Raw genomic sequence first — 23252 nt, 5'->3', positions numbered from 1 at the left:
TACATTGACAACATTTCTTTTAAAGCTTTAAAAGAAGGAAGTGCCACTGAGCATTCGATGAGGCGGTGCAACTGTTCAGAATTCAGAAGCAACACCTAGCATGGAGCGGACTGCCGCAGACAACAGAGAGTTTGTTCTCTGTTTCGATGGAACTGGATATAAATTCCGCGGAGACGAATCAGACAGCAATGTCCTCAAGATCTACAGAGTGAGTAGTTAAAACATGAGCCAATTCCGTCAGGCTACCCTCACACTAATCGAAGATGCTGAACCGCCATGACCCTCATCAATTTCATTATTATCAGCCGGGGTTTGGGACGCATACCACCTCGATCTGGCAAACCAGTAAAGCCAGCACTAATCGACTGAAGAGATGGTTTACAAATATGAAGGACTCTGCGGCAGGAACAACATTTGACGAACATGTCATTGACGGTTATAGATTTCTCATGCGCTTTTACAGCCCCGGAGATGCAATATACATATTTGGTTTTAGTCGAGGAGCGTATGTTGCTCGCATGCTTGCAGAAATGATAGACCATGTTGGTCTGCTAGAGCCAGGGAATGAAGGGAAAGTACGCTACGTTTGGATGACCTTTTCTAAGTGGGCAAAATGTACCAACAGCGTCGACACTGGCCAGACGGAAAAAGATGATTTGTATAAGTACATGAAAGCCCTACGAGAGACCTTCTGTCGTCCCGTATCGCAGATTCGTTTTCTGGGATTATTTGACACCGTAAACAGCATTCCACGGTTCGAGGTGAATCGCAATAAATTCCTGTTTCCGTTTACGGCGAAAACCTCGGCTAGGGTAATTCGGCATGCCGTTTCTATCGATGAGCATCGTGCCAAGTTTCGACAGGATCTGATTTCAGATTGCAATCCTAACAGGCCGTCGACCCGGCGCAAGAAGCAGGACCAGCCAGAGCAAAAGGGACGTTGCACAGGCGAGGCGTTCTATCGACCAGCCCCCGCTAATGCGCTCTCCGAAGCTAAGGATGGTCTCCGTGACGAAAGCCAGAACACGTGTCAGGGTCAGGACATCGAGGAGGTGTGGTTCGCCGGATGTCATTCGGATATTGGCGGCGGATTAAAAATGGATGACGATGAAGTCATAGCACTGAGCCATGTGCCATTAGTGTGGATGGTACAGGAGGCGCAGCGTGCGGGGCTTCAATTCGATCGCGAAAAGATGAAGCTCTTTCATTGCCTCGATGACCCAGCTGGCTATAGAAATCTTCCGGGTCATCCGGAGTCAAGCACCGGGGTTCAAATAAATGGAGATTACGCAGGTGAGAAAGGGAACGAATTCGACTTCAAATCCGCACTCCGAAGGGCAACTACAACCGGACATGTACACGACTTCCTACAGTATGGCCAAGGTGTCTCGTGGCCCACCGCTTTAACGTGGAAAGTTGTCGAGTATCTTCCGTTTCGGAGATTGGCATTGCAACCCGATGGATCTTGGAAACCCGTTCGGTGGCCTCTCCCTCTTGGGGAGAAACGTGACCTTCCAAAGGGAGCTAAAGTTCATGGCTCAGTCATTCGCCGCATGAAGGCCAATCAAGAGTACAGGCCGGAAAGTCTACTCAGAGACGGAAAGGGGAAGAATAAGCGACCTTTGGAGAGTGGAATCGGCGCGTGGGAGGTGCATGCCTATGAAGGCTGTCCAGTTCGAGAGATATACCGCCGAAAGTCGAGCGTAACTGGCTAGACTGGTTGCGCTTTCTATATTGCATATCTTGCCATTGACAAATAACGCATGAGTCACGAGTTCTGCTATGGAGGCAGCGAGCCGATTGCAGGACGAGACAGACGAGGAAACACCACCAGAATGGAAGAAGAGGGCCGAGTCCCATCACGCAGACCGTGCTTCAGATCCAGGCAGAGACTGGGTGGCTCGCTTTTCTGAGTCCACTGGCATGGAGACGGATGATTGACACACATCTCCCCACACCAAGACCGGGCCTACACCGTCGCATTCCACCCGCCCATGCAAGTAGTTGAATACTCTCTCCCCATCAAGTGTGCCTTCTTGAACCGGCATCTGTTTGAATGGTCCGCAGGTAGCATATAAGTACTTCAGTGTCTCGTTAATATCCGGATCATTTATGACGCGGTGTGTGGTTACTTGTTATGGTCAGTTTGGCGCAACTAAACATGCGATACCCGTGTATTGTGGAGGAAAAAAATGATTTCAAGATATGAGCAAATGGATTTGATCTATCTAGATATCAAGAGGTTTGGTTGAATGGCTGGAAGAGGTGGTGAAAGACCACGCAGGAAGAAGAGGCGGAGGATCAGCTGACGCTGCCTTGCTGCAGTGAATGTCTCAATATTCCGAGTATGCGACTCCCCTTCAGAGCTATCGTGATCCCTTGTCTAAAATGACAAAACTAACGTTAATAAGGGATTACATGTCTTTATATTACATGATCGACAATACAAACTATCCAACCCACCCGACCAACTCCGTCTTCGGGAACAGAACATATAACCTGGAACATTGCCTACAATTCTTTCCGCAATCTGCTTTAGTTTCGCGTATTCTACAAATCACAAGGAACTTTTTGGTCTGTAAACTGTCTACTGAATGACATAATAGCATAGAAAAAAATCAAAAACATACAACAGAAGGGATTCGCTGGTGGTCACCCACCCAACTACTAACCTCCCGGCGTGTGGCTTAAGTACGGCTGAGCGGACGGGAAGCCCTGTTTTCCACACCCTGTGGTCGTATGTGCCTGGTTACTCACAGAGTATACTTAAGTAGTGCTTGTAGTCAATCAATGATTTGTTTTGGGTGGATGAAGACTTCCGATCTCCTCCAGATGATGGATGTGAAGCGGATACACGTCATGGTATAGAGGTTCGGAAAAGTGACGAATACTATGGACGAGAATAAGTTCAAGATCAAAATTAAAATACGAGCAGTCGAATCGAGCGCCACCTAGAGCAGTGGGTCTGGATTCTCTGTCCAAAACATTGTGCTTGACTTCGCTTAGATGTGCATCTCGTATATGAACGTTTTCGGTGTCCTCAGAGAACAGAGCATGGCGTGTGTATTACCGATACTCTAGGAGAATATCCAGCTTGGGTTCTCAAGTAACGATGGTACGAAGACTTACCTGAAGAGCATTTTGCAGTTTTATATGGGTGAAATTCCAGAATGATGTGATGATGTGATCTTTGATATGTTTTATGGCACTTGCGAGAGTAGCCACAACCCAAGCATACCCAGCACCGGCCAAGGATACAGTGTGTTGTAATTCGTAGATTAGAATAGTGGAGTATGGCAGTACTATATTGTCAAAGGATCACCCTGCTCCATCACTTTCCAGCAGCGACGTATTGGGATTCTCCATTGTTTCACCACGGTCATTGGCCGCCTAAGAAATGTCTGGTGATCGGCAATACAACAAACACTATAGGCGGGTGAATGACCTCAGCTTAAGCCGCTCGATGTGTGAATCAAACCTATCATGTTGCTCTTTCCTAAGATAGTGAATTTACTGTGATGGGCATGGAAGCATCATGGTGACATGATCATGACCCAAAAATTACCCCCAAGTTTGTGACTCGAACACTAACATCCTTCCTCGCTACTACTTCATCAGTCTACCAGATAATAATCAAACTGCACTCATGGAGAACATACCTCTACTCAGCGGCAAAGGCCGTGAAAGATCAGTCTCTCCTCGGCGAAAGCAACTCGCTGGACTCTTTGACAACCTATCCATCTCCGCCGTTGCGAGCACAACAACATCTGCCAGTATGCAAAGCACCATCAGCAGTGCTTTTACGACTCGTGGCTGGCCTCCCTCAAAGGCCTCTCGTGTAAACGAAAGCCGTTTATTCTACACAATATCCATGAACTCGTCTGCCCGGGCGTACATTCCCCTCGACGACGATTCCCCGAGAGATCTGTTCAAGAAAGCCACAGATTTCTATAAAGTTATCCAAGAAAAGCTGGAAAAAAAGGGCAGCGCTGGTACTGCACTCATCAGTGATACTCTGACACGATATTTGGGTACCGTGATCTTCGGCAGCAACAACATCGAACGTGCTGGCCTCAACCTGGAAGAGACCAACAAAATCTGCGAACGTATCTTTCGAGGAGAATTCGTGGATCCAGAAAAAATACCTGAAAGGTAAGAATTTCTACAGATAGATACCCGTTGTGACAACAGCTAATCAAGATGTGCGCTTCTTCAGAGAAACAGATTACGAGAAGAAACTGATCGAGGCGATCCACTCCAAGACCCCAACATCTCATATCATCCGAAGCCAGCGAGAGGTAGTTCAACATGCGTTGGCACTGAACTTCTTGATGAATGAAATGGTTGTCAAGGACAAACCGCTTTCCGAGGACCTGATCCTTCGTACCCACCGGATTCTGACGAAGTATATCGACACGAATGGGGGCATCCCTTGGACGGAATACTCGGGCAGGTATAGAAAGGTACATGTTCATGCCGGAAATACGAATTTCGTTGCGCCTGAATATGTGCCAGCGAAGATGAGAGAGCTGGTTGCCGAGTTCGAGAGAGATATTCATAAGATTGAAACTACCCATGTCCTTGATCCACTCACCTTGGCTGCCAAGTATTGCAACGACTTTGTTATGATCCATCCTTGTACGGACGGTAATGGAAGAATGTGTCGATTGATCCTGAACGCAATACTATTAAAGTACGCCGGGATCGTTGTCTGTCTAGGTGAGAACGACGAAAGCCGCCAGCAATACATCGACATTCAAAAGCGAGCTGGAGAACGTATGGAAGGCTCGGGAGAGCTTGCTGCATTGACTCTGAAAAAGTCAGTTGCTAGATATCGAACTATTAAACAGAAAATCAGCGGAAAGAAGCAGGGCTGATGGTTTCCTCATACTCTTCGCTTCTTTCGGTCTTTTGCTTTGCTGGGCACATTATGCAGTTAATTATCCTCGGTTAGGAATACTTGGGGACCTTGAGTTGGGATTGATGGCTTGCTTCTGCAGCCAGTAACTGGATTATACTTATGAAAAAACTACCTAATTCAAGCCGGCTGTCTACCACTGTTTATTTACCCATGTGGATTCCCGTAAAATTCAAGGTAATATCCGCCAGCATTCATTTTTTGTGACTGACTGTGAGTGCCACGATTCTGAAACTATTTGATATTTGTAAACATTCACTGTAGGCAGACACTTCACCAAATCCCTTTCCGTCTACGTGCCATGTCTGCAGCTTTCACTTCAGTAATCTTCCTCCTTTCGAGGGCTTATTTAAGGACCCAGGGCGCCAACAATTCGAATCCACGTCTGAATACTCTGACAGTGGTATCCATCGCCACTCAATATGGGAGAAACTAACCACGCAAATGCAGTCATGAGAATATGACCATCTTTTACAGGTGAGGAATACGTTCATGTCGCGATGTTTCATTAAAAACAATCTAATCTTTGACCAAAACTTGGTACAGAAGATCGAAGATACTATATAAAGCTGAGTCTAAAACAGAGGCAAATCATCTAAGCCTATCGCAGTCAAACTGTGTTTTCTCTGCAGCTCATAATGATACCATTAAATTTACACCAAGACCCTAGCACCTCGAATATCGAAGATTCACCTTCCACCACAGCACGCGCAGGCTTTCCGAATCACAATACAACCTTCAGAAAATATCGTGTAATGGGACCTGTTATCTGAACGTTGCGCATCTCATCCATACCACTGCCTATGTTCTGCTCGGGCTTGTGAAGCGGACTAAATATTCGAACTATATATACATCCTAAACCTCTCCACAAAATGCTGTTATTCGCGTGATGTTATAAGGATTTGCAGAATGGCCGAGGAAAGATGGTGATCCTTTCTTTATAATTTCATATCATAACGCCGCGGGTCTGGAATTCACAGCATTTAAAACGAGTGGATGATTCAGAACAAAATCAACCTGCGGTCTTTGTCGTTGAAAGGCTCACGGAGAATAACAAATACAGTTCTGCTCACATCAGTCTCAGCGCTGTTAATGATGGACCAATCATTTTTTCATTATATTATATAAAAGGTCTCAGGCCACTTCCCAAATGCTGTCCGGCCTTGTCCAGGTACTAGATCTGCTTGAAACGGGAAAGTTTCGGGATCTTATTCTCTAATAGATTTGGAAGCTTAGTACAAGCCTTATATCATGTCTGCTAAGTGAATATGCCTGCTACGGGTTTATTGACATCACTAACGGAATCAATTGTCTACAGGTGTACAGGATCCCGCAGCTGCGGTAGGCGCACACAAAGATGGGGGGAACAATAGAACTTTGGGCAACCATCGGATCAAGGAAGAGCACCAAGACCTTGCCACGGGAAAACCTTCGACAGTAAAAGCGATTCGAGTAGTGAGGTCTCAGTTTCTATTATTGATTCCCATGATGGTTTATGCGAGGTTATCGATGCCTTAATGAACTCTCCAGTTACTCCCCCCTCTATATACATCGACCTAGAAGGTATAAACCTCGGTCGAGATGGCCGGATATCTATTATTCAGTTATTCTTATACCCACAACACCATGTTCACTTAATAGACGTTCATACTCTCGGGGCCACAGCGTTTAATCATGCAACAAATACGGGCACCACTCTTCGATCCATCCTGGAATTATTTATGATGCCCAAAGTCTTCTTCGATGTTCCGAACGACTCTGCAGCCATGTTCCATCAACATCAGGCGGAATTGGCAGGCGTCCATGACCTTCAGGTCATGGAGGTGGGCACCAGGGCACATCCCGGGAAGTACTTGGCCGGGCTGGGAAAGTGCATCTCGCGGGATGTACCTATGACCCAAGCCAATAAGGCATCTGGTCAGCTACGAAAGAGATAGAGAAGACACTCTTCTCACCGCAGCATGGAGGCTCATTCGAGGTGTTTGAACTTCGACCATTGCCAGAGGCGATAGTTCAATACTGTGTACAGGATGTACTCCTTTTGCCTAAATTGTGGCACATATACAACCCAGCACTTACTCCAGCCTCGAGAGAGAAGGTAGAAGCTGAAGTGAAGAATAGATTTAGACATAGCCAATCACCGCGGTTTATTGGGAAGGGGAGCCATATGGTCTTAGCTCCCCAACTCTGGGAGACTGCACCGGAGTGTCCGAGTTCCTGGCTCTGACTGCATCATCAACACATGGTGATTCACGAACCGATGACGGCCTCCTACATTATTAGGAGCAATAACTGGAGTTTATGTTGGTCTAACTATAGCTGGGGGTTGAATTACTACGTCATTTGAACATAATTCCAAGCTGCCAGACTCGTTGTTGCAAGCCTCTTGTGACGTGTCAGACCCAGAATACTCCGTAACTAGAGCTGTATGGGAATGTAAGTAATCATTCGTGGAAGAGCCTATATAATCTCCGGCCATACCAGTCCGTTCCTGAGCTGTAATTGATCAGCGGCCTTTCAGATGTCGGCCCTCCACAACTATGTACCCATCCGCTTCAACTACAATATAGCCTTCGTAAATCTCCCCATTGGCCGTAGTAGGAGTAGCCCAGTCGTCGAAGCTCTCGGCAAATATTACTTTCGCTTAAAGCCGGGATACCCTTCGTAGAGGATTTGAAGGACCATCAGCAAGTGACCATAACGTTTTCGCATGACCTTAGGGTACGAACCTTCCAGCTGAAATGCCCCAGGGTAGATGACAATCGGCGTTGTCAGGAGCTACGCGTTACTCTTTTTCTTCTCACAAATGCCGAGTTAATACAGAATTCGAGCTCCGTTGGGCATAATACCGATGGATTCCCCTACTTGCGGCGCCGGGTTGGGGCCTTTTTTTGAGGACAATATGTGGTATGCTTGCAAGGTGAAGACAGTGAGCAAGGATAAGACCTGAGAATGACCTTCCGGCCATTATTGAAGTCCTTCTAGCGTATGAAGAAGACAGTGAAAAAGAATAGCGAAGGGGTACAAATAATAATAATAACCCAGCGACTTAATGGCTATGCCCACGATAAACACAGCAGCAGCCCAGTTTGCCACCATGCGTTACAGAAAGTACCACATATGCTATCGACTATCCCGATTGTTTTTCAAGTACAATGAAGAGACCCAATGTTGTTTGTTTATGGTAGCCGGGCTCTTGTTTCTTCCTGCATGGCGTGGCAATCCTTGTATTCCCCGGCGATCCCAGATTCCGACGCGAAGTACTAGTGAATCACCAATCATCGAGACTTAGCAAGGTGCTCATGTCTCAAGGCCTCATTCTTTTCGACTCTCAGGATGTACCAATAGCAAAGGCCATATGACAAATCTAGAAAGAGAAACATCCCCGCCGACCACAAAATCAGAGGATTGTCCAGCCAGGCAAATGCCTCAGGCCAGTACCTCCAACGTAACGCAGCCATACCCACTACGCTAAGAGAACCAATAAACCTCGATATCCTACAAGTAATATGAGAGTCAGCTTCGCGCTGGGTTTAGACCATGTGAGGTATTTTACCACAGAAGATTCGACGCCCCACGACTACTTCCCCGACAGAGCAACTGACACAGGCCACCGGTGCCGAGAAGCAATTGGCAGAACGCCGCACTCCATGTATATGCAACTTCAGGACCAATGTATGCCGCAAAAGCTATATGTCCAGTCAGGAAGCCAAGAGTACACACGGCAAAGATGTACCGAAGGTTCCGTTGGACCAATGGTGCGTGGGACCATTCATTGGGTTGGTGTCTTATGGCGCTGTACATGATCGCGACGTTAACTAAAAGCGCAGCTACCGTAACGATCAATTCCAATCGATTCTTTGGCGGGTATATTACTCCGTAAGAAAATTCCCAGGCAATGTTGCAACAGAGAGGCATAATGCCCATTGCGTATGTCTTCTCTTTGAAAGAAATATGAATCATGCCAGCGTAGTTGACTAGCCAGCCCAACGTCATGGTTAAGGTGAGAATATTGACAATGGGCTCAACGGCTCTGTAAGCCGCTGGAGCTTGAGTAGCGTCAAAGCCGTCCATGGTGTTATTCCGATGATTGTGGCCGCAGTGTCATTAGTTCGCAGCGATACTTGCGACTGAAATATAGCCGTGGACTTGGTTCGTTCTTAAATAACGACAGCGCCCGTGAAGGCGATGCGCAATCTTATTAGCCTGGCAAACCGCGGGTTATGCAGCGTCAGGGGTAAACAAACATGTGCGGACAGCACTTCCGTAGTTCCCGCAAATGAAAAGCAACTTACTCGAGGATTGAGTACCGGACCGAGAATTAGCACATAGTAATGAACGAATCGCGGGCTACAGGGAGCAAACAGTCCACGTGTAGTGTGGTTGTTGTGTTTGTCACATACCCATGGCCTCCGCTTGGTTGGATGTTGCCTGGGCCACTTCTCTGTCCGTATTTGGCAGGAGCAGTCTTATCACAGGAAGTTGTCATGGTCATGGATGGATTGGGGCGCCTCCTTACCCAAGTCAGGGTAAGTTTGATTTCATCTTGACCAGTAACGACCTAGAAGACAAGGATTTACATTACATTCCTCCCTTCTGATATCAGGTAGAACCTCAGTCTGGAGCTGAGCTACGATCTGCTGCACAAATGTACATATCGAGTTTATTGTCTAACCATGACGCAAAACCTATAAGTCACATCGTCCCAGATTATCCGTGATCATTCGTCCGGGGGAATAAAAAAGAAAGAAAAAAGAAAGAAAAAAACATACCGTCCAACTCCCCCACTCCACAGCAGACAATGATTTGGTTATGCTGTCTATTTCACACTATTCGGGGTCTAACATTGCATATTTCCAGATCTAATCACATTGGCCTTCAGAAATTGCCACTCGTGAGCCACAGATGTCAATCGGTTTTTGTCTAAATATCTTGCAAGGCGAGCGGTCCACGGTAAAGTAACTGAGTGGTACTGTCCTAATGACCAGGCTTCCTACACAGGCGTCCTCTCAGGGTTCCTATATATTATGCGCAACTTCCTTTATCCGGGAAGCACTTGCCAGTCTAATTTTCACAGCGTTCATGCCTAAACTGTAAGGTATCAATAGGTGGGGGGGGGGAGGCTTTTCGCGCATGTCAGAAGCTTAAGGACGCCTACGTAGTAATGTGATCTATCGGTATCTGCAATTCGCTATATTTCAGTGCATTTTCTTATTTTCGCGGCTCTCACAGGCCGAGAGTTAGCATGAGAAGATGCGGTGTGGACGGAGTCCGACAAGTTTGGCGGTAACTGTACGTGACTGCCTCCCGAACCTTGTCATCACCCGTGCGTGGCTGCTCCCAGCGAGCAGCAAGATAGATGCATGAAAAGTATACACCGCTTGACCATCTGTTTCCCATAATTTGGAGGTACACTGGCGTAGGGGATAGTCGACAAGATATCCAAAATTTCCTCACTGCGCCTCCAAACAATGCTTATCAGCTATGAGAAACCTAATAATTGGATTCAATAGAACAGAACGTGGAGGAGCCACTGTAGAACTGCACACAACAGCATTTGTTGCACCGATCATTGAATCTCTCTGCTCCTTGTAGGGATATGCTTCTTGTAACGCTTATAGTATTATTAGTCTCACAATTCACTATTTTTCTGGCGGTAGGAGACGATCATATCTGGCTTTTTGCATGGCTATCAGTCGAAGCGGGTCGGGAAAGCTGAAGGCTCGTTTCCACTTAATATCAAGCTCCCTCGGACCTGTGTGGACAGCCATCGCTTACGATTCTCTCTATTTCGTTTTGGGAGGACCGATAACCTTGAGTCTGTTCACTGGCTAGCGCCGATTGCTGCCATGGTGCCGTTCCCAGTGGGTAAATGCTTATCTTTGACCCAATATTCTGCTCCCTGGCACGTGCATAGAAAATTAATGCGGCATCGGTACTAAACTGCAAATGACTCTGTGCATTCGCTCAACCACGTCCTACTTTCTTGTTCTGATTGCGGCAAATGTAGATTCTGATGTGCACTGAGAGATATATTTTGAGCAGGGAAGTGACAAATGCTAATGAAAGTGCTGGTTCATTGTGTCACACAAAAGACTTTCTACTCATGGTAGTGAGTACTAGTACTACAGTATATTGAGCCCAATCGTCACGCCGGCCAATTCAAATAATGTCTCAGTGACGAGGACGATGATGGGACTGAACTAAGTTCAAATTAGACTTTTCGATTAAGAAAGATGGAGAGCAGCAAACATATCTGAGCATGGCGGTCGCCTTGGAGTAAACACTCTTTGCCTAATTTCGTGAATACTATATTTATTGGGTGATCGATCGCCATGTACCTTAAGTATGGTTTATTTAGCAGGAATACAGATGGGAATCTAACAATTGGCCTGCTGGCCCAATGGTAAGGCGCTTGACTACGGATCAAGAGATTGCAGGTTCGAGTCCTGCGTAGGTCAATCTTTTTTTTCCAGTTTTCCCAACCTAAACTTTCGGGCTGTAGTTAGACGGCTAGCCCGTGCACCACCAGCTCACCCAACATTAACTAACGTTAGTGAAAATGGGCTTACAAAAGAGCAACATTGAAACCACGTACAGAGTAGATGCAACACCATCAACGAGAACAAGAAGCAGTTAATCATGATATATGGACCTTATCCATTGCCACAGCCTACGTTTCTCCCTTGCGTGTCGCAACATCAATGGAACTTAATGCCCATCGAATGCCATGTATGATACATCGAAATATCGCTGAGGGCTCTTCAAGCCGTCAATAAAGCTGCACGTTCCGGTAGTAACGTGCCAATGTGCCATGACAGATTGTTCCAAGCCCCTCATTGGCCACTATTCTCCGCAGGTCGAAAGTCGCATGGGGTTAAATGACCGTGTCATGTTTTAGTACATACAGTCTCATGTATACTGCTACGTAATACTCTAAATGCACTGTTACTCGTTCCCTGCAATTTTGCCAATAAACCGACAGCTTTGAGTTCAAGAAGCAATATAAGGTAAGGCAGAGTAAATAATTGATTTTACTGGCATATCGTCGACTCACTCTTGATGCAAAGAGACAATGCCTTTTCTACTATAATATAAACAGCGTATTTACCTTCTAGGTGACGGACAAGAATAAGATCTTAGGTTCATTGTTGGTTAATTCTCCTTGCCTTCCAGGATTGTGCCAGAGTAAATAGACTTCAACGAAAATGGGTCTGGCAGGTCTTGTGTCCAGCTCCAACAGCTATTTGCTCCTTGCTTTTACTCTTGCCCTCTACCTTTCGTGGCTTGCGATAAGGGAGTGGAGAAGTAGATTCGTCCATGGTAGTGAGCCACGACTAATTCCCTACTGGATACCAGGCAAGTTCAACTTCAGCAGCCTTCAATCATAGTCTCCCCTTAGCTCATGTGCTAATATTTCTTCCCTAGGCATCGGCCACACCCTTTCATTCCTAAAGGATTTTGAGAAGACGATAGACAACGCATTGTAAGGCTTCGCTATAGCAAGGGACGGAGTACAAGTCTTAACGAAGCTTCAGGCCATAGCTCCCAACTAACGATAGCCCCTTCCGACTCCACGTGGGTGGTCAGCCGCTATATGTGGTCCAAGATGCCAAGTTGATATCAGAGGTCCAGAAAAAGAACAAAGTAATGGATAACAGTTTTTCTCTTGACATCCTGTTGGCAGCTTCTGGTATCTCACAGAAAACAAGAGCTCGCTTGTGGTCTACGATGACTGCGAAGACGAAAGAGCCAATCCCTCGTGTTATCACCTCGAACGCACGGAGCGCTCTTCGAGCACAGCCCCGGGCTAACCCCTTCACTTTAAAGATACTTGCCCAGCTGAATGAAACTCTGACACCTCTGGCTGCCTCTGGCGCACTGAGAAAATCCATTGCGGAGCCAGCAGAGGTTTCATTGTACAAATGGGTGGTGGACGTCATTACTGTGGCAGTAACTGATGGGATGATGGGGAAAGTGTGTCTAGACCGCTTTCCAGAGACAGTGGACGCAGTGTTCCTTCTCATCATGAATGTTTATACTGTCTTTCAGAGGCGTCCTAGAATGTTTGCCAGACAGACCTACGATACCACTGACAAGCTGACGCAGCTTCTTGACAAATACTTTAGCCTACCGAGAGAGAAGAGAATGGACTGTGTAGAGTTCGTGGCTAAGGTCGAAGACGATATTCGCTCCGCGGATCTTTCACAAGAAGAGTTGTCTAAGATGTTTATTTGGGTTATCTGGGGGTGAGTCGATGATTATACCCGTTCGTACCCGGGTTCTTTCACTAAAGGAAAGACAGTATACTCGACAATCCGGCTATTCTGGCATTCTGGTTCCTATCTCATATCCTTTGGCGCCCTGGGCTGTTCTCTGTGATCCGCGCAGAATGTGAACAAGCGTTTACAGAAAACAGCCCGCTAGCACCGTCTGACATCTCAGAACGGCTTGGATGCTGTCCAACCCTTAAGGCTACCTTTCAGGAAACCGCGCGTCTCAACTGTGGACTGCATTTATTTCGCCAAGTCTACGAAGATACCGAAGTCGGTCGCTATAGACTAAGGAAAGGGTCCAGACTCATGATAGCTTATAGTCGCGTTCACGTGGATAAGAGCCACTGGGGTCCTGATGCAGATGAATTCAACTATCGACGCTTTCTTGACAATCCGGGGCTGGCGAGTTCCAAGCATTTCAAACCTTTTGGGGATGGCACCCATCAGTGTGGGGCCAAGTTGATGGTGCCGCAGCTGCTCATGTACTTTGTTGCTATTGTTGTGTGCCGATATGACTTCAGAATAGCTGGTGGGTTCGAAAGCTACCCATTCCCTAAAATTGATGAGTCAAAAGGAAGAGCTACGGTGCCGATGCCAGTGGTGGATGATGTGCCTCGTGTTAGTATTACACCGCGCAAAAGCGCTGTTTAATGCTTGGAATGCAGAGTCTGATTATGAGATTATTGAAACGATATTCGAGTTCTCGTGCTTTTTTCAATAATTTGTTCTATCATGACGTTGCTCATGTTCGATCCAAGTCTGGCTGCTGCCAACCAATAATTATGCCATGACACAAGTGCCATGTACAGATATTGCTAGTTGGTTATCAACCATCATCGCATTAATCACTTGCACAAGCCCACTTACCGGGCAAAGCTTGTGACAGTCCTCGAATTCTTTCTGTTTTTCTTTTTTTTTCCCCTTCATTTCTTCTTTTCATTATTTACTCTAGAAGGTTACTACACATAAGTGCCATCCACTCAAATCTTTTAGACGTCTCCTTCCTTCCTTCCGCTTCTTCAAACCCTGATCCGTCCAGACCTGCCAAATCTTGTGGAAGAACGCCCTCAGCTAGTCCGAAGAGTGTAAGCTTCGTTCAGGGTAGTGCTATGAGTTTTATCATGTTTAGAAAGAATAGCAATTATCTTAGGGAACTGGGCCTTCTGGCTCGTAGACTTCAAAGGGTCTCGCCAAATTAAAGCCCAGTGACCCTGGCCGAGCCTCCATTCCTCACTCTCGGCCCCACGACAGTTAGGGCCTGATAAAGAATGAAGTAACATGCATGTAGTTCCACTCAGTCACGTATGAATGAAGGATCATACGATAATCCTTATCTCTGACGTCTCGCTGAGTGGTTGTCATACTGCGGTGCCTGATAACGCTGTCAATCCGACGTGGAGAGACGCTGTGTTTGATATCGTTCTTTGTACGTATGTATCTATTTCCATGTCCCATTCATTTGATTATACTGATATTTGCTAGGAATTTCACTACGACAACCGTACGACGGGCGTCGTTAATCAAAGCTTAATGACGAATACCCTTCTCCCTATGCTGGAGATCACGCCTCAGAGTGGCGCTTACCTCAACGTAGCAGATTTCAATCAATCTAACCGGCTGTGGACTTTCTTTCGCAATAATTATGCGAACTAAAGTCCATAAAGAGTAAGTACGGTCACGATTTTAGGTTCCATGCGTTTAAGGCAGTAGAGAGCGAGTATTGGTCTGCGCAGGCGGATGGTCGGCTGTGTCGAGCGAAGTGAGTTGGGTGGATGTTAAAAAGGAGGCAGGATGGGTAATCGATGTAATATATATATTTAAACAATAAATTGGTTCTCTTGGCATAATGATGTCGAACTTTCTGGAGCACATGCTGTTGATTCTACGCTAAGATCAATCCAGTCCTATAAACTCGGCTGCATCCTCGGGAAACACAATTGAATGAGCGTCACACCTGTAGGATTAAGTTGAACCAGTCCGACCCCGAAACTTAAATATGACTTTTGTGAACACGTGTCTTTGTTGCTAAATGCTACTGGGTTTCTCAAGCTCAGTGCTCCTTCTTCGTCCGGCTAAAGATGTGAATTAAATTCAACCCAGCGTCAAATAGAAGCATCCGAAACAGGAACTTTGCTGCAGGTCTACCTTGATTCATTCCTTAAAGCTCAATTGCCGCGCTGCAAAGTCTGCTTGAACAGCTAATTTGCATACCTAACTGCACTCTCCAGCACGATCTCCACCGCTTGTCCAATCATTCGCCGCTGCTGGGCGCAGATCATAGCCAACTTATGAGATGATCTGCCTCGCATATGATCTGCACGATCGATCTCAGGTTCCAACATGCTCATGGTGAGCTTTTATTGGCCGGTAATCAGTGGAGCTCGGCTTTAATAGTCCTATAGCTGTCCGTAGCTGCAGAATTATTGATCGGAGAAGCTGAAGAATACTATCATGTGTAACCACATCATGGCGACTATATCGGCTTTCTCAATAATTGCCTATTCGCCTCTGTGGATTACTAAAAAATTATTTGAAAGCTAGGGACAAAAATTATGAGTCTTCCATTCACCGGTTTTTCTATCAAGTATCCTCGCATCTAACAAGAATTTCTCGCTCATAACAGAGCTTCAGTATCTCGGGTAGAAAGCCTTATTTTTCTTTCTTTGTGATAGAATCGAAGGAGTCTAGACGTTCTAGTCCCCAGCAAGACCAGCGCCATTCTGCTGTTGCTGCTGATGCTACTGCTCCGCCAAATGGAGGAGTCGCTGGGTGGTCTGCTGTGTTTGCCTCTTTTCTACTCTTCGCCACAACCTATGGTTACTCCTCTGCATATGGGGCCTTCCAGACGTATTACGAGTCCGACTTATTGCGCTCCAGTTCCCCATCGCGCATCGCTTGGATAGGCACTATCCAAGGATTCCTCATGATCTCTACAGGCGTTTTTGCGGGGCCGCTTTTCGATCAGGGATACCTGCACTCCCTGATGATTGTCGGCTGTTTCCTAAACGTAATTGGATTCATGATGCTGGGCTTATCTACTGAGTATTATCAAGTATTCCTATCGCAGGGCGTTTGTAGTGGCATAGGCTGTGGCTTGATCTACGTGCCCGCCTTGTCACTTGCTTCCACCCTGTTCACTACACGCCGCAGCATTGCCGTCGGTCTGTTAACCTCCGGGGCTAGCATTGGTGAGTTGTCCTGATCGGCAAATACTCCGGTTTGTGTGCACACTCGCTCACTATAGTGGTATCCAGGTGGAACCGTCTTTTCAATTCTCTTCATCCGGCTGCAACCACGGATCGGCTTCCCCTGGACAGCACGCACCCTGGCTTTTATCCAAGTGGCGTGCTCGTGCATTGCTGTCCCGATGCTAATAGCCATAACCAATCCAAAATCCAGCCCGCCACGCCAGCTCATCCACTGGCACGCTTTGAAGGAGTTAAGCTTTGATGCTTATGCAATTGTCATCTTCCTATTTTTCGTCTCCTACTTCGTTCCGCTGTTCCTTCTACCTTCCTTTGCCCCGTCCGCGCTGCACACCTCAGCAGACCTGAGCGTCTACATGACGGCTATTTTCAATGCCAGCTCCAGCATCAGCCGTATCGGTTGCCCTCTGCTGGTTTCTCGTTTCGGCCCTATCAAAGTCCTGTATACTAGCATGGTTATTTCGGCCGTTATCCTCTTTGGCTGGACGGGCGTCCACAACGTCGCTGGATGCATTGTCTTTTGTGTCTTCCTCGGGGGTTTCACTGGCAGCTTTGTCGCCGTTATTCCGGTGTTGATGGCTCATCCGGTGATTTCGCCTACTCCATCGGTCATTGGGACCCGTATGGGCATGCAGTGGTTTGCTGTTAGTTTGGGTGCATTGATCGGTGCGCCTATCGGTGGTGCCTTGGAGGGGTATGGCGGAAGCAACGGATTCTTGGGAATGCAATTGTTTAGTGCGTTGGTGATGGCTCTGGCATCGGCAGTCCTGCTAGTACCCATGAGGGCGATTTGGCGATATGATCACGCCCAACGAGAAAGCGGCGTTGTCTAGTTCTTTTTTGATGACTGCAGGGATCAAATGACAATCAACGGCGGTAGTAAATATTCTCTTCAGGGTTGAATGTATATTGGACTTGTTATTTTTCAGTAGAAATACATATATATTTATATACATATATAATAATTTCAAAAAAAAAAAAGAAAAGAAAAAAGAAAAAAGGAAAAAGAAAAAAGAAAAAAGAACCTGGTGCGATTCACTGGCAATAGGGGATATCGACTTGATTGCCTCTCGACAAACCCAGTAGTATATATTTTCCGTACCGGAACATTGAAGTGGAAACGGTCAAGAATGACTGGAATGAGTTACCCCATTTAATCCACGACTACTATGACACAAGCTGACTACAGCAGGTGTATTCTATATTCGGGCTTCTTGGGACACAGAGCTATCAAAATCTTGGCTTTAACAATACACACTACTTAGTTGGTATTATTTTTCTGCTTCTGATTGATCGTTTCGACGTAAGGAAGGGGATTTTGCCTCTTGAAGCTAAATACTTTGACAATATTCAACAAGCATGGCCGGATGGTGTAGTTGGTTATCACGTATCGTTAACACCGATAAGGTCCTGGGATCGAGCCCCAGTCTGGTCATTCTTTTTCTTTCCTTGATTTTTTCCCCTTTCGTCAAGTAGGAGGTGATCATCCCTACTGAACCACTCACTACTTTAGATTTAAATAAAATCCATCTTCTTAAACCAGTTCATGATCGCTCTACCCACATCGTCAAACTAGCCCAGCTATAATCAAGGAAAAGAGAAGAGATACACGTGAGCTTCCCAATTTCCGCTATACAAACTCCTGGCAGAAACCCCCACCATAAACCCCTCACCGCCCACCCACTTACAGAAAAACTGTTATTTATATTTTTAGTAAACGCTTACAGGCCCAACTGAAATGCCCATCCCCTCATCATTACTCCGCATCTACACCCAAATATTCAAACCCGCAAACACAATAAAAATGCCACTTATCTCCAACTTCCAGCTCCCCGCCTCGGCGAACCTCCTTGAGGTGTCCGCCGACAAGAAACTATTCCTTGCCTTCGTGTCTTCCGCAGACCCAGCTACCGGACAAGCGTGGTGTCCGGATGTCCGTGCCGCATGGCCTAAGATTGAGGAGGCGTTTTCGGGACAGGATGGTCCCAAGGTTGGTGTTGTTGAGGTTGGACAGAAGCCTGAGTAAGTTATACCCCATTCATTTCTTTTATTATTTTCTATATAGACTTCATCTCAGTCCGTTCTTGCTGACTTCATCCGCCTTACTTTCTCGGGGTATTGTAGATGGAAAGACCCACAGAACGCCTACCGGACAAGATGGAATGTGAACAACATTCCTGCGTTGGTGCGGTATGAGTCTGTTAATGGAGAGGTTGTGGAGACGGGAAGGCTTGTTGAGGGGGAGATTCTTAACCAGGAGAAGCTGAGCGAGTTTATCGATTCGAGGTGAGGGGGTTGTATGTGTATTACAGTATGATGATATGAATGTTTTAGACAGCGATGAGCTATTTGGATGTGTAGTAATGTATCGGTGTCTTGGTTGCGGCGAGAGTGTATGATTTGTATGTCACGTGCGACGTATAGACCTGGCTAGGGATACGAGTATCAAATTACCCGACCAAAATTGCTCAGGTGATATGGTATGGTGATAGAATCGGGCATAAGCGGTAGAGTAAAGAATTTTCATCTGGCGAATACGTGGATATTGAGTCTGACACTGGTTCCTGAAGGGAGGCGTTGATGCGACCTGCCGCGAACAACAGAAATGGTAAATCATAGTAAACTCGGTCTGAATAATGCCAATATCACGACTTGACTACAAAGGAATAATCCGGGTGGTGAGAAGGAAATAAACAAATTCCCAATTGCGCCCACCTTCGCATTGTGGTATATGTTGCATGATTACCTCATCTGGGCAGTGTACCACGGTACCAGAGAATAGCTTGACGTAGGGTAGGTCAAGCCACTCCTGTCTGAGGAAAGGACCGCAACCTTAATCCAGTTATGATATGTGAATTAAGGTTACATGCGCATGCGCCAGGAACTACGGGCATGTCCGAATTATAGGACGTATTTAGGGCTAATTTGGGGTCACAAGGGCGGAACAAGGGATGTTAAGGTGCGGGGAGGGATATTCTCGATTCGATAAGATGATGCTGAAGACAGCTTAATAGAAGGGCTGTTCTCTTGATTGGCTTGAAAAGAGATGTATGCTGCGTAGATGACGCTGTGAGTGCACTGAGTGACATTCCAGTGTTGATGTTCTCCACCTAAGAACAGGTTCCGGTCGGCAATGTTACATTTACCCTAAACTTGGCGAGTTTCCTGCTCGACGCTGGCACTCAAATATGTTTGTTCAGTAGTCATAAAAAAGGTGATAGGAAAAGGAGAAAACTTCACACGAGAGGTTCATGATTGGGATCGTGAAAACTGTCCATATTGATCTGCTATACCTAAGGTCGATTTACCAACCATGTCGGCCGGTACTCCTGAGCAGCGTGATCGCAATCACCAGGTTATCAGCTCTTATTTCATCGGGCCTAAGGTGGGAAACCTCGAATAATTTTAGAAAAATATCCAAACTATACTGGAAGAACTGGAAAATGCTAGATTAGCTTATTTCCCCGATGATGAAGTGAGTGGCTAAGCATAGGCTACACGACTTGTCGAATGAGGAGCTAATCCGCGATAGCCATTCATACCGGAAGATGTAAAGAACAAGGACCTATACCAGTTGATTGTGAAGAACTTCAGCGAGGTGGTACAGAAAGTTGCGCACCTGATGGGACAGCAGTCAATTCCGTTCTGGTCACCTAAATATGAAGGACATATGTGCACCGACATGACCATGCCAGCTCTTCTGGGCTATTTCATGACTATGCTGTACAACCCGAACAATGTTGCTTTGGAAGCAAGTCCATTCACGACCTATGCGGAGATTGAAACGGAAGAGCAGCTTTGCGAGATGTTTGGGTACGATGTTGGTCCCAATGATTCGCCCCGGGGATGGGGTCACATTACTGCTGACGGGGCAATCGCCAATTTGGAGTCTATCTGGGTGGGTAAGTATAGGCAGCCCGTGCGAATATCGTGATGGGAGCTTACTGAAGGACTTACCAGCCCGCAACCTGAAATACTACACATTATCGCTCTACCTTGCTATCAAGAAAGGAAAACTACACTTCTTGACTGGCAAGTTCGAGATCGAGAACTGTCAGGGCGAGACCAAGATATTTGATGAGATGACGGCATGGGAGCTGCTAAAATCTTCGGCCTGACATCGTGCTTGGCATTCCCCAGCATCTATATGATCACCATAATATCTCCAACAACTTTCTAGACAAGGTGATGGTGGATTACAATATCCAAAATATTAGTAGAAGCCAACTGGAAGAGGATTTCCTGGAGACTGATGTTGTCAACGACGTGAAGTTCCCATTCAGGTACATGGTAGGAAAGACTCGCCATTACTCTTGGCCCAAAGGCGCCGGTAAGTGGGTCCCAATCTTTGATCGCGCTGGAGCTCACTGTGAATGGAATAGCAATCGCTGGTCTCGCCTCCGACTTCATGTATGGAATCAAAGTAGACCTAGAGGCGAGACTCGACGTCGAGGAACTACGAAAGGAACTTCAAACTTGTTTCGACGAAAAGCGACCCGTGTATGGGGTTGTTGCTATCATGGGATCAACTGAAGAAGGTGCTGTCGACAACCTGAAGGAGATTGTGAAGATCAGGGGATGATTTCGAGAAGATGGGAATGTCATTCTTGCTCCACGCCGATGCGGCATGGGGTGGGTATTTCTCCACCATGCTGCCGAGAGGTAAAGAGCTAGAACAACAAGCTGAAGACCTTAAGAAACAAACGACTTCTAAAGACTTTGTTCCAAGTTTAACCATGAAAAGGCAAACAGCTGAGGACCTCAAAGCCCTCAAACACGTGGACTCTATTAGAGTTGACCCACACAAAGCCGGTTACGTTCCATACCCGGCAGGCAGCTTGGTGTACCGGGACGGCCGAATGAGGTTTTCGGTTACTTGGACCAGCCCTTACCTTTCTCAAGGAAATGTAGACTCCAGTATGGGAATCTTCGGCGCTGAGGGAAGGTGAGTAAAGCTTTGCAGCACCGAGTCGTGTCGGCTTTCCTATAAGACTAATGTTCGCGCAGTAAGCCAGGAGCTGCAGCAATGTCGACGTGGCTCTCAAACAAAACCATCGGTCTCATTTAATACGGCTATGGAGCACTCCTTGAAGAGACTGCATTTACCAGTGCTAGAGTAAGTAATTTAACCTCAAGTAGGGGCCAGGACCATCGGCTAATTACCACAATTTAGTAATCAGCGTACTGGGCCGCGATAGGAGATGGAAACGACACCCCTGATAGGATGTTTATCTGCGTTCCCTTGAATCGACCGCCCGCAGAGAATGGAAATGGTTACTTCTCCACAGAAGCCAGAAAAGAAAGGGAACTCATTCGAGACAAGTTCCTAAGAAAGTCAAATGACGACATTGCTGCAGCAGACGAGGATGGAAAGCTGATGGAATTGCTCCGCGAGTTGGGATCGGACTTGAACATCAACGCCTTTGCTCTAAACTGGTTTGATGAGCATGGACACCTAAATGAGGACCTGGAAGAAGCAAATAATCTCATGAAGAGGGTTGTTGACAGATTCTCTGTCAACTCTTCAGACAGTAGTCCGACCACGCGACCGCTATACCTGACCTCGACGGAATTCGAGCCTGAGTTGTACGGCGAATGCGCACAAGAGTTCATGCACCGGATAGGCGTGAAGAAGATGCCGCAAAATCTATTCGTATTGCGAAACGTCGTCATGAGCCCCTTCCCTACGGATATGAAATTCATCGATGGGTTGATGCGAGAGTTTAAGAAAGTTGTGATGCAGGAGGTGATTGTCAGTCGGGAACGCAACAAACAGGGCCGTCAGCAGGCATCGTGTCTTATGCAGGGTACGGATGAGGTGTTCTTGGTTTACCAGCCCTCCTTCCATGAAGCGACTAAGAAGGAACAAATCATCGTGACCGCCGATATTTGGCACAAAGGCGATTACGTGAGCTTGAAAAGAAGTGGGAAATACAAGCAGATAACGTTGGAGTCACATCACAACATCAACCTTGAAAAGAAATTGAAACTATTGGCATGGAAGAGTTCAAGGCCACTGATGACAGAAAAGGGGAAGAAAGAAGGTCAGGATAAAGATGAGGATCACAATATAGGTGAAGCAGAACCGGAAGTTCCTGAAGAAGAAACTCTTTCCTATTTTCCCCACTTCCATGACTGCCCGGATAAGCTAGATCGTCGATTGTTCTTTCTAGGGCATATTTACGCAGATGGCCACAGGTAGATCGCCCCACTTTACTTTGCTGCGGATCGAAGAAGCTAACCCTAGTGTAGGAGGTTATATACGGGTGTGACACTGAAAAGAATTGTGAAGAGCCGACCTCTCAACCTACAGCATCGGGACCATAATTATCCCCAGAGCTTCACACCATTCTACCTTTACAGGACTGAAAATCAAGCTCACATCAGCCACATGATGCTCAACGCGCTCCTCACGGCGGACAGCATACACTTTGATCAAGCAACCAAAGACAAGATCAAAGACAATCTAAGCCAGGGGCTTATTCTAGGTTAATAGACTATCCGGAAGGATCTATGCAGCCAACTCACGAGCCTCTGCCCGATAAATTCTTCTTCCGTCAAGGCTCGCAAAACCTGCGGGTGAAGGTGTGGGAAGATCCCTTTGATGCTTGGGCAGAGGGTCCAGGCTTACTGAACAACCTTGGCAACACCATTGCTGAAGGTACGATGAGTCTGGGTAACGAAGTGCAGGTGGATGCAGAACCTGTCAATTATGACCCCAATGGATCGGTGCCGCCTGACCCTAGCGGCTGGCAGCAAGAGTTTGATGCAATCGGAAGTGTATTGAACACAAACTGGCCGGCTGAGTTGACTGTGCCAGAAAAAGGGTTACCTAATTAATGTGTGGGACC

The 23252-nt window shown here is 46.6% G+C and overlaps 8 protein-coding genes and 2 non-coding genes across 10 annotated transcripts; 9 read left to right on the top strand and 1 right to left on the bottom strand.

Annotated features, from left to right (window-relative positions):
* Positions 1-100: 100 nt before the first annotated feature.
* On the top strand, positions 101-1715 carry BO87DRAFT_448944 (T6SS phospholipase effector Tle1-like catalytic domain-containing protein; the record flags this gene model as incomplete). The annotated part of the gene is made up of 2 exons (XM_025628320.1): positions 101-208; positions 264-1715. The coding sequence occupies 2 exons, from the start codon at positions 101-103 to the stop codon at positions 1713-1715; spliced, it is 1560 nt and encodes a 519-aa protein (XP_025474770.1).
* A 2156-nt stretch (positions 1716-3871) lies between these two features.
* BO87DRAFT_448940 (Fic family protein) lies at positions 3872-4877 on the top strand (the record flags this gene model as incomplete). The annotated part of the gene is made up of 2 exons (XM_025628319.1): positions 3872-4126; positions 4263-4877. 2 exons carry the CDS (start codon positions 3872-3874, stop codon positions 4875-4877), a joined length of 870 nt encoding a protein of 289 aa, XP_025474769.1.
* A 1192-nt stretch (positions 4878-6069) lies between these two features.
* On the top strand, positions 6070-7146 carry BO87DRAFT_401472 (uncharacterized protein; the record flags this gene model as incomplete). The annotated part of the gene is made up of 3 exons (XM_025625615.1): positions 6070-6090; positions 6380-6805; positions 6853-7146. The coding sequence occupies 3 exons, from the start codon at positions 6070-6072 to the stop codon at positions 7144-7146; spliced, it is 741 nt and encodes a 246-aa protein (XP_025474768.1).
* A 551-nt stretch (positions 7147-7697) lies between these two features.
* Positions 7698-8993, bottom strand: BO87DRAFT_401471 (uncharacterized protein; the record flags this gene model as incomplete). Its single annotated transcript, XM_025625614.1, has 3 exons — positions 7698-7718; positions 8249-8417; positions 8476-8993. The coding sequence occupies 3 exons, from the start codon at positions 8991-8993 to the stop codon at positions 7698-7700; spliced, it is 708 nt and encodes a 235-aa protein (XP_025474767.1).
* Positions 8994-11308: 2315 nt separating this feature from the next.
* BO87DRAFT_t253 lies at positions 11309-11380 on the top strand. Its single transcript has one exon. It is a non-coding gene; the product is annotated as a tRNA-Arg (tRNA).
* A 1189-nt stretch (positions 11381-12569) lies between these two features.
* BO87DRAFT_320109 (cytochrome P450) lies at positions 12570-13846 on the top strand (the record flags this gene model as incomplete). The annotated part of the gene is made up of 2 exons (XM_025619880.1): positions 12570-13147; positions 13225-13846. 2 exons carry the CDS (start codon positions 12570-12572, stop codon positions 13844-13846), a joined length of 1200 nt encoding a protein of 399 aa, XP_025474766.1.
* A 1140-nt stretch (positions 13847-14986) lies between these two features.
* BO87DRAFT_448936 (putative MFS monocarboxylate transporter) lies at positions 14987-17274 on the top strand (the record flags this gene model as incomplete). Its single annotated transcript, XM_025628318.1, has 3 exons — positions 14987-14990; positions 15868-16383; positions 16450-17274. 3 exons carry the CDS (start codon positions 14987-14989, stop codon positions 17232-17234), a joined length of 1305 nt encoding a protein of 434 aa, XP_025474765.1. The 3' UTR covers positions 17235-17274.
* A 488-nt stretch (positions 17275-17762) lies between these two features.
* On the top strand, positions 17763-17836 carry BO87DRAFT_t254. The gene has a single exon. It is a non-coding gene; the product is annotated as a tRNA-Val (tRNA).
* A 281-nt stretch (positions 17837-18117) lies between these two features.
* On the top strand, positions 18118-18789 carry BO87DRAFT_380721 (thioredoxin-like protein). The gene is made up of 2 exons (XM_025624358.1): positions 18118-18423; positions 18526-18789. The coding sequence occupies exons 1-2, from the start codon at positions 18140-18142 to the stop codon at positions 18689-18691; spliced, it is 450 nt and encodes a 149-aa protein (XP_025474764.1). The 5' UTR covers positions 18118-18139; the 3' UTR covers positions 18692-18789.
* A 925-nt stretch (positions 18790-19714) lies between these two features.
* On the top strand, positions 19715-23241 carry BO87DRAFT_448930 (PLP-dependent transferase; the record flags this gene model as incomplete). Its single annotated transcript, XM_025628317.1, has 11 exons — positions 19715-19756; positions 19811-19876; positions 19934-20303; positions 20362-20454; positions 20582-20731; positions 20784-20901; positions 20972-21272; positions 21313-21346; positions 21409-21517; positions 21625-22475; positions 22898-23241. 11 exons carry the CDS (start codon positions 19715-19717, stop codon positions 23239-23241), a joined length of 2478 nt encoding a protein of 825 aa, XP_025474763.1.
* Positions 23242-23252: the final 11 nt, after the last annotated feature.

The sequence above is a fragment of the Aspergillus neoniger genome (genome assembly GCF_003184625.1).
Source record: "Aspergillus neoniger CBS 115656 unplaced genomic scaffold BO87scaffold_51, whole genome shotgun sequence".
Taxonomy (NCBI): Eukaryota; Fungi; Ascomycota; class Eurotiomycetes; order Eurotiales; family Aspergillaceae; genus Aspergillus; species Aspergillus neoniger.
This window is presented reverse-complemented; position numbering and strand designations above follow the sequence as displayed.

Bases quoted from the DNA above. Each gene is read 5' to 3' on its own strand.
- BO87DRAFT_380721 (XM_025624358.1), top strand. From the start codon at position 18,140: ATGCCCATCCCCTCATCATTACTCCGCATCTACACCCAAATATTCAAA. The intron at 18,424-18,525 runs GTAAGTTATACC...GGGGTATTGTAG, and splicing joins GAGGTTGGACAGAAGCCTGA to ATGGAAAGACCCACAGAACG.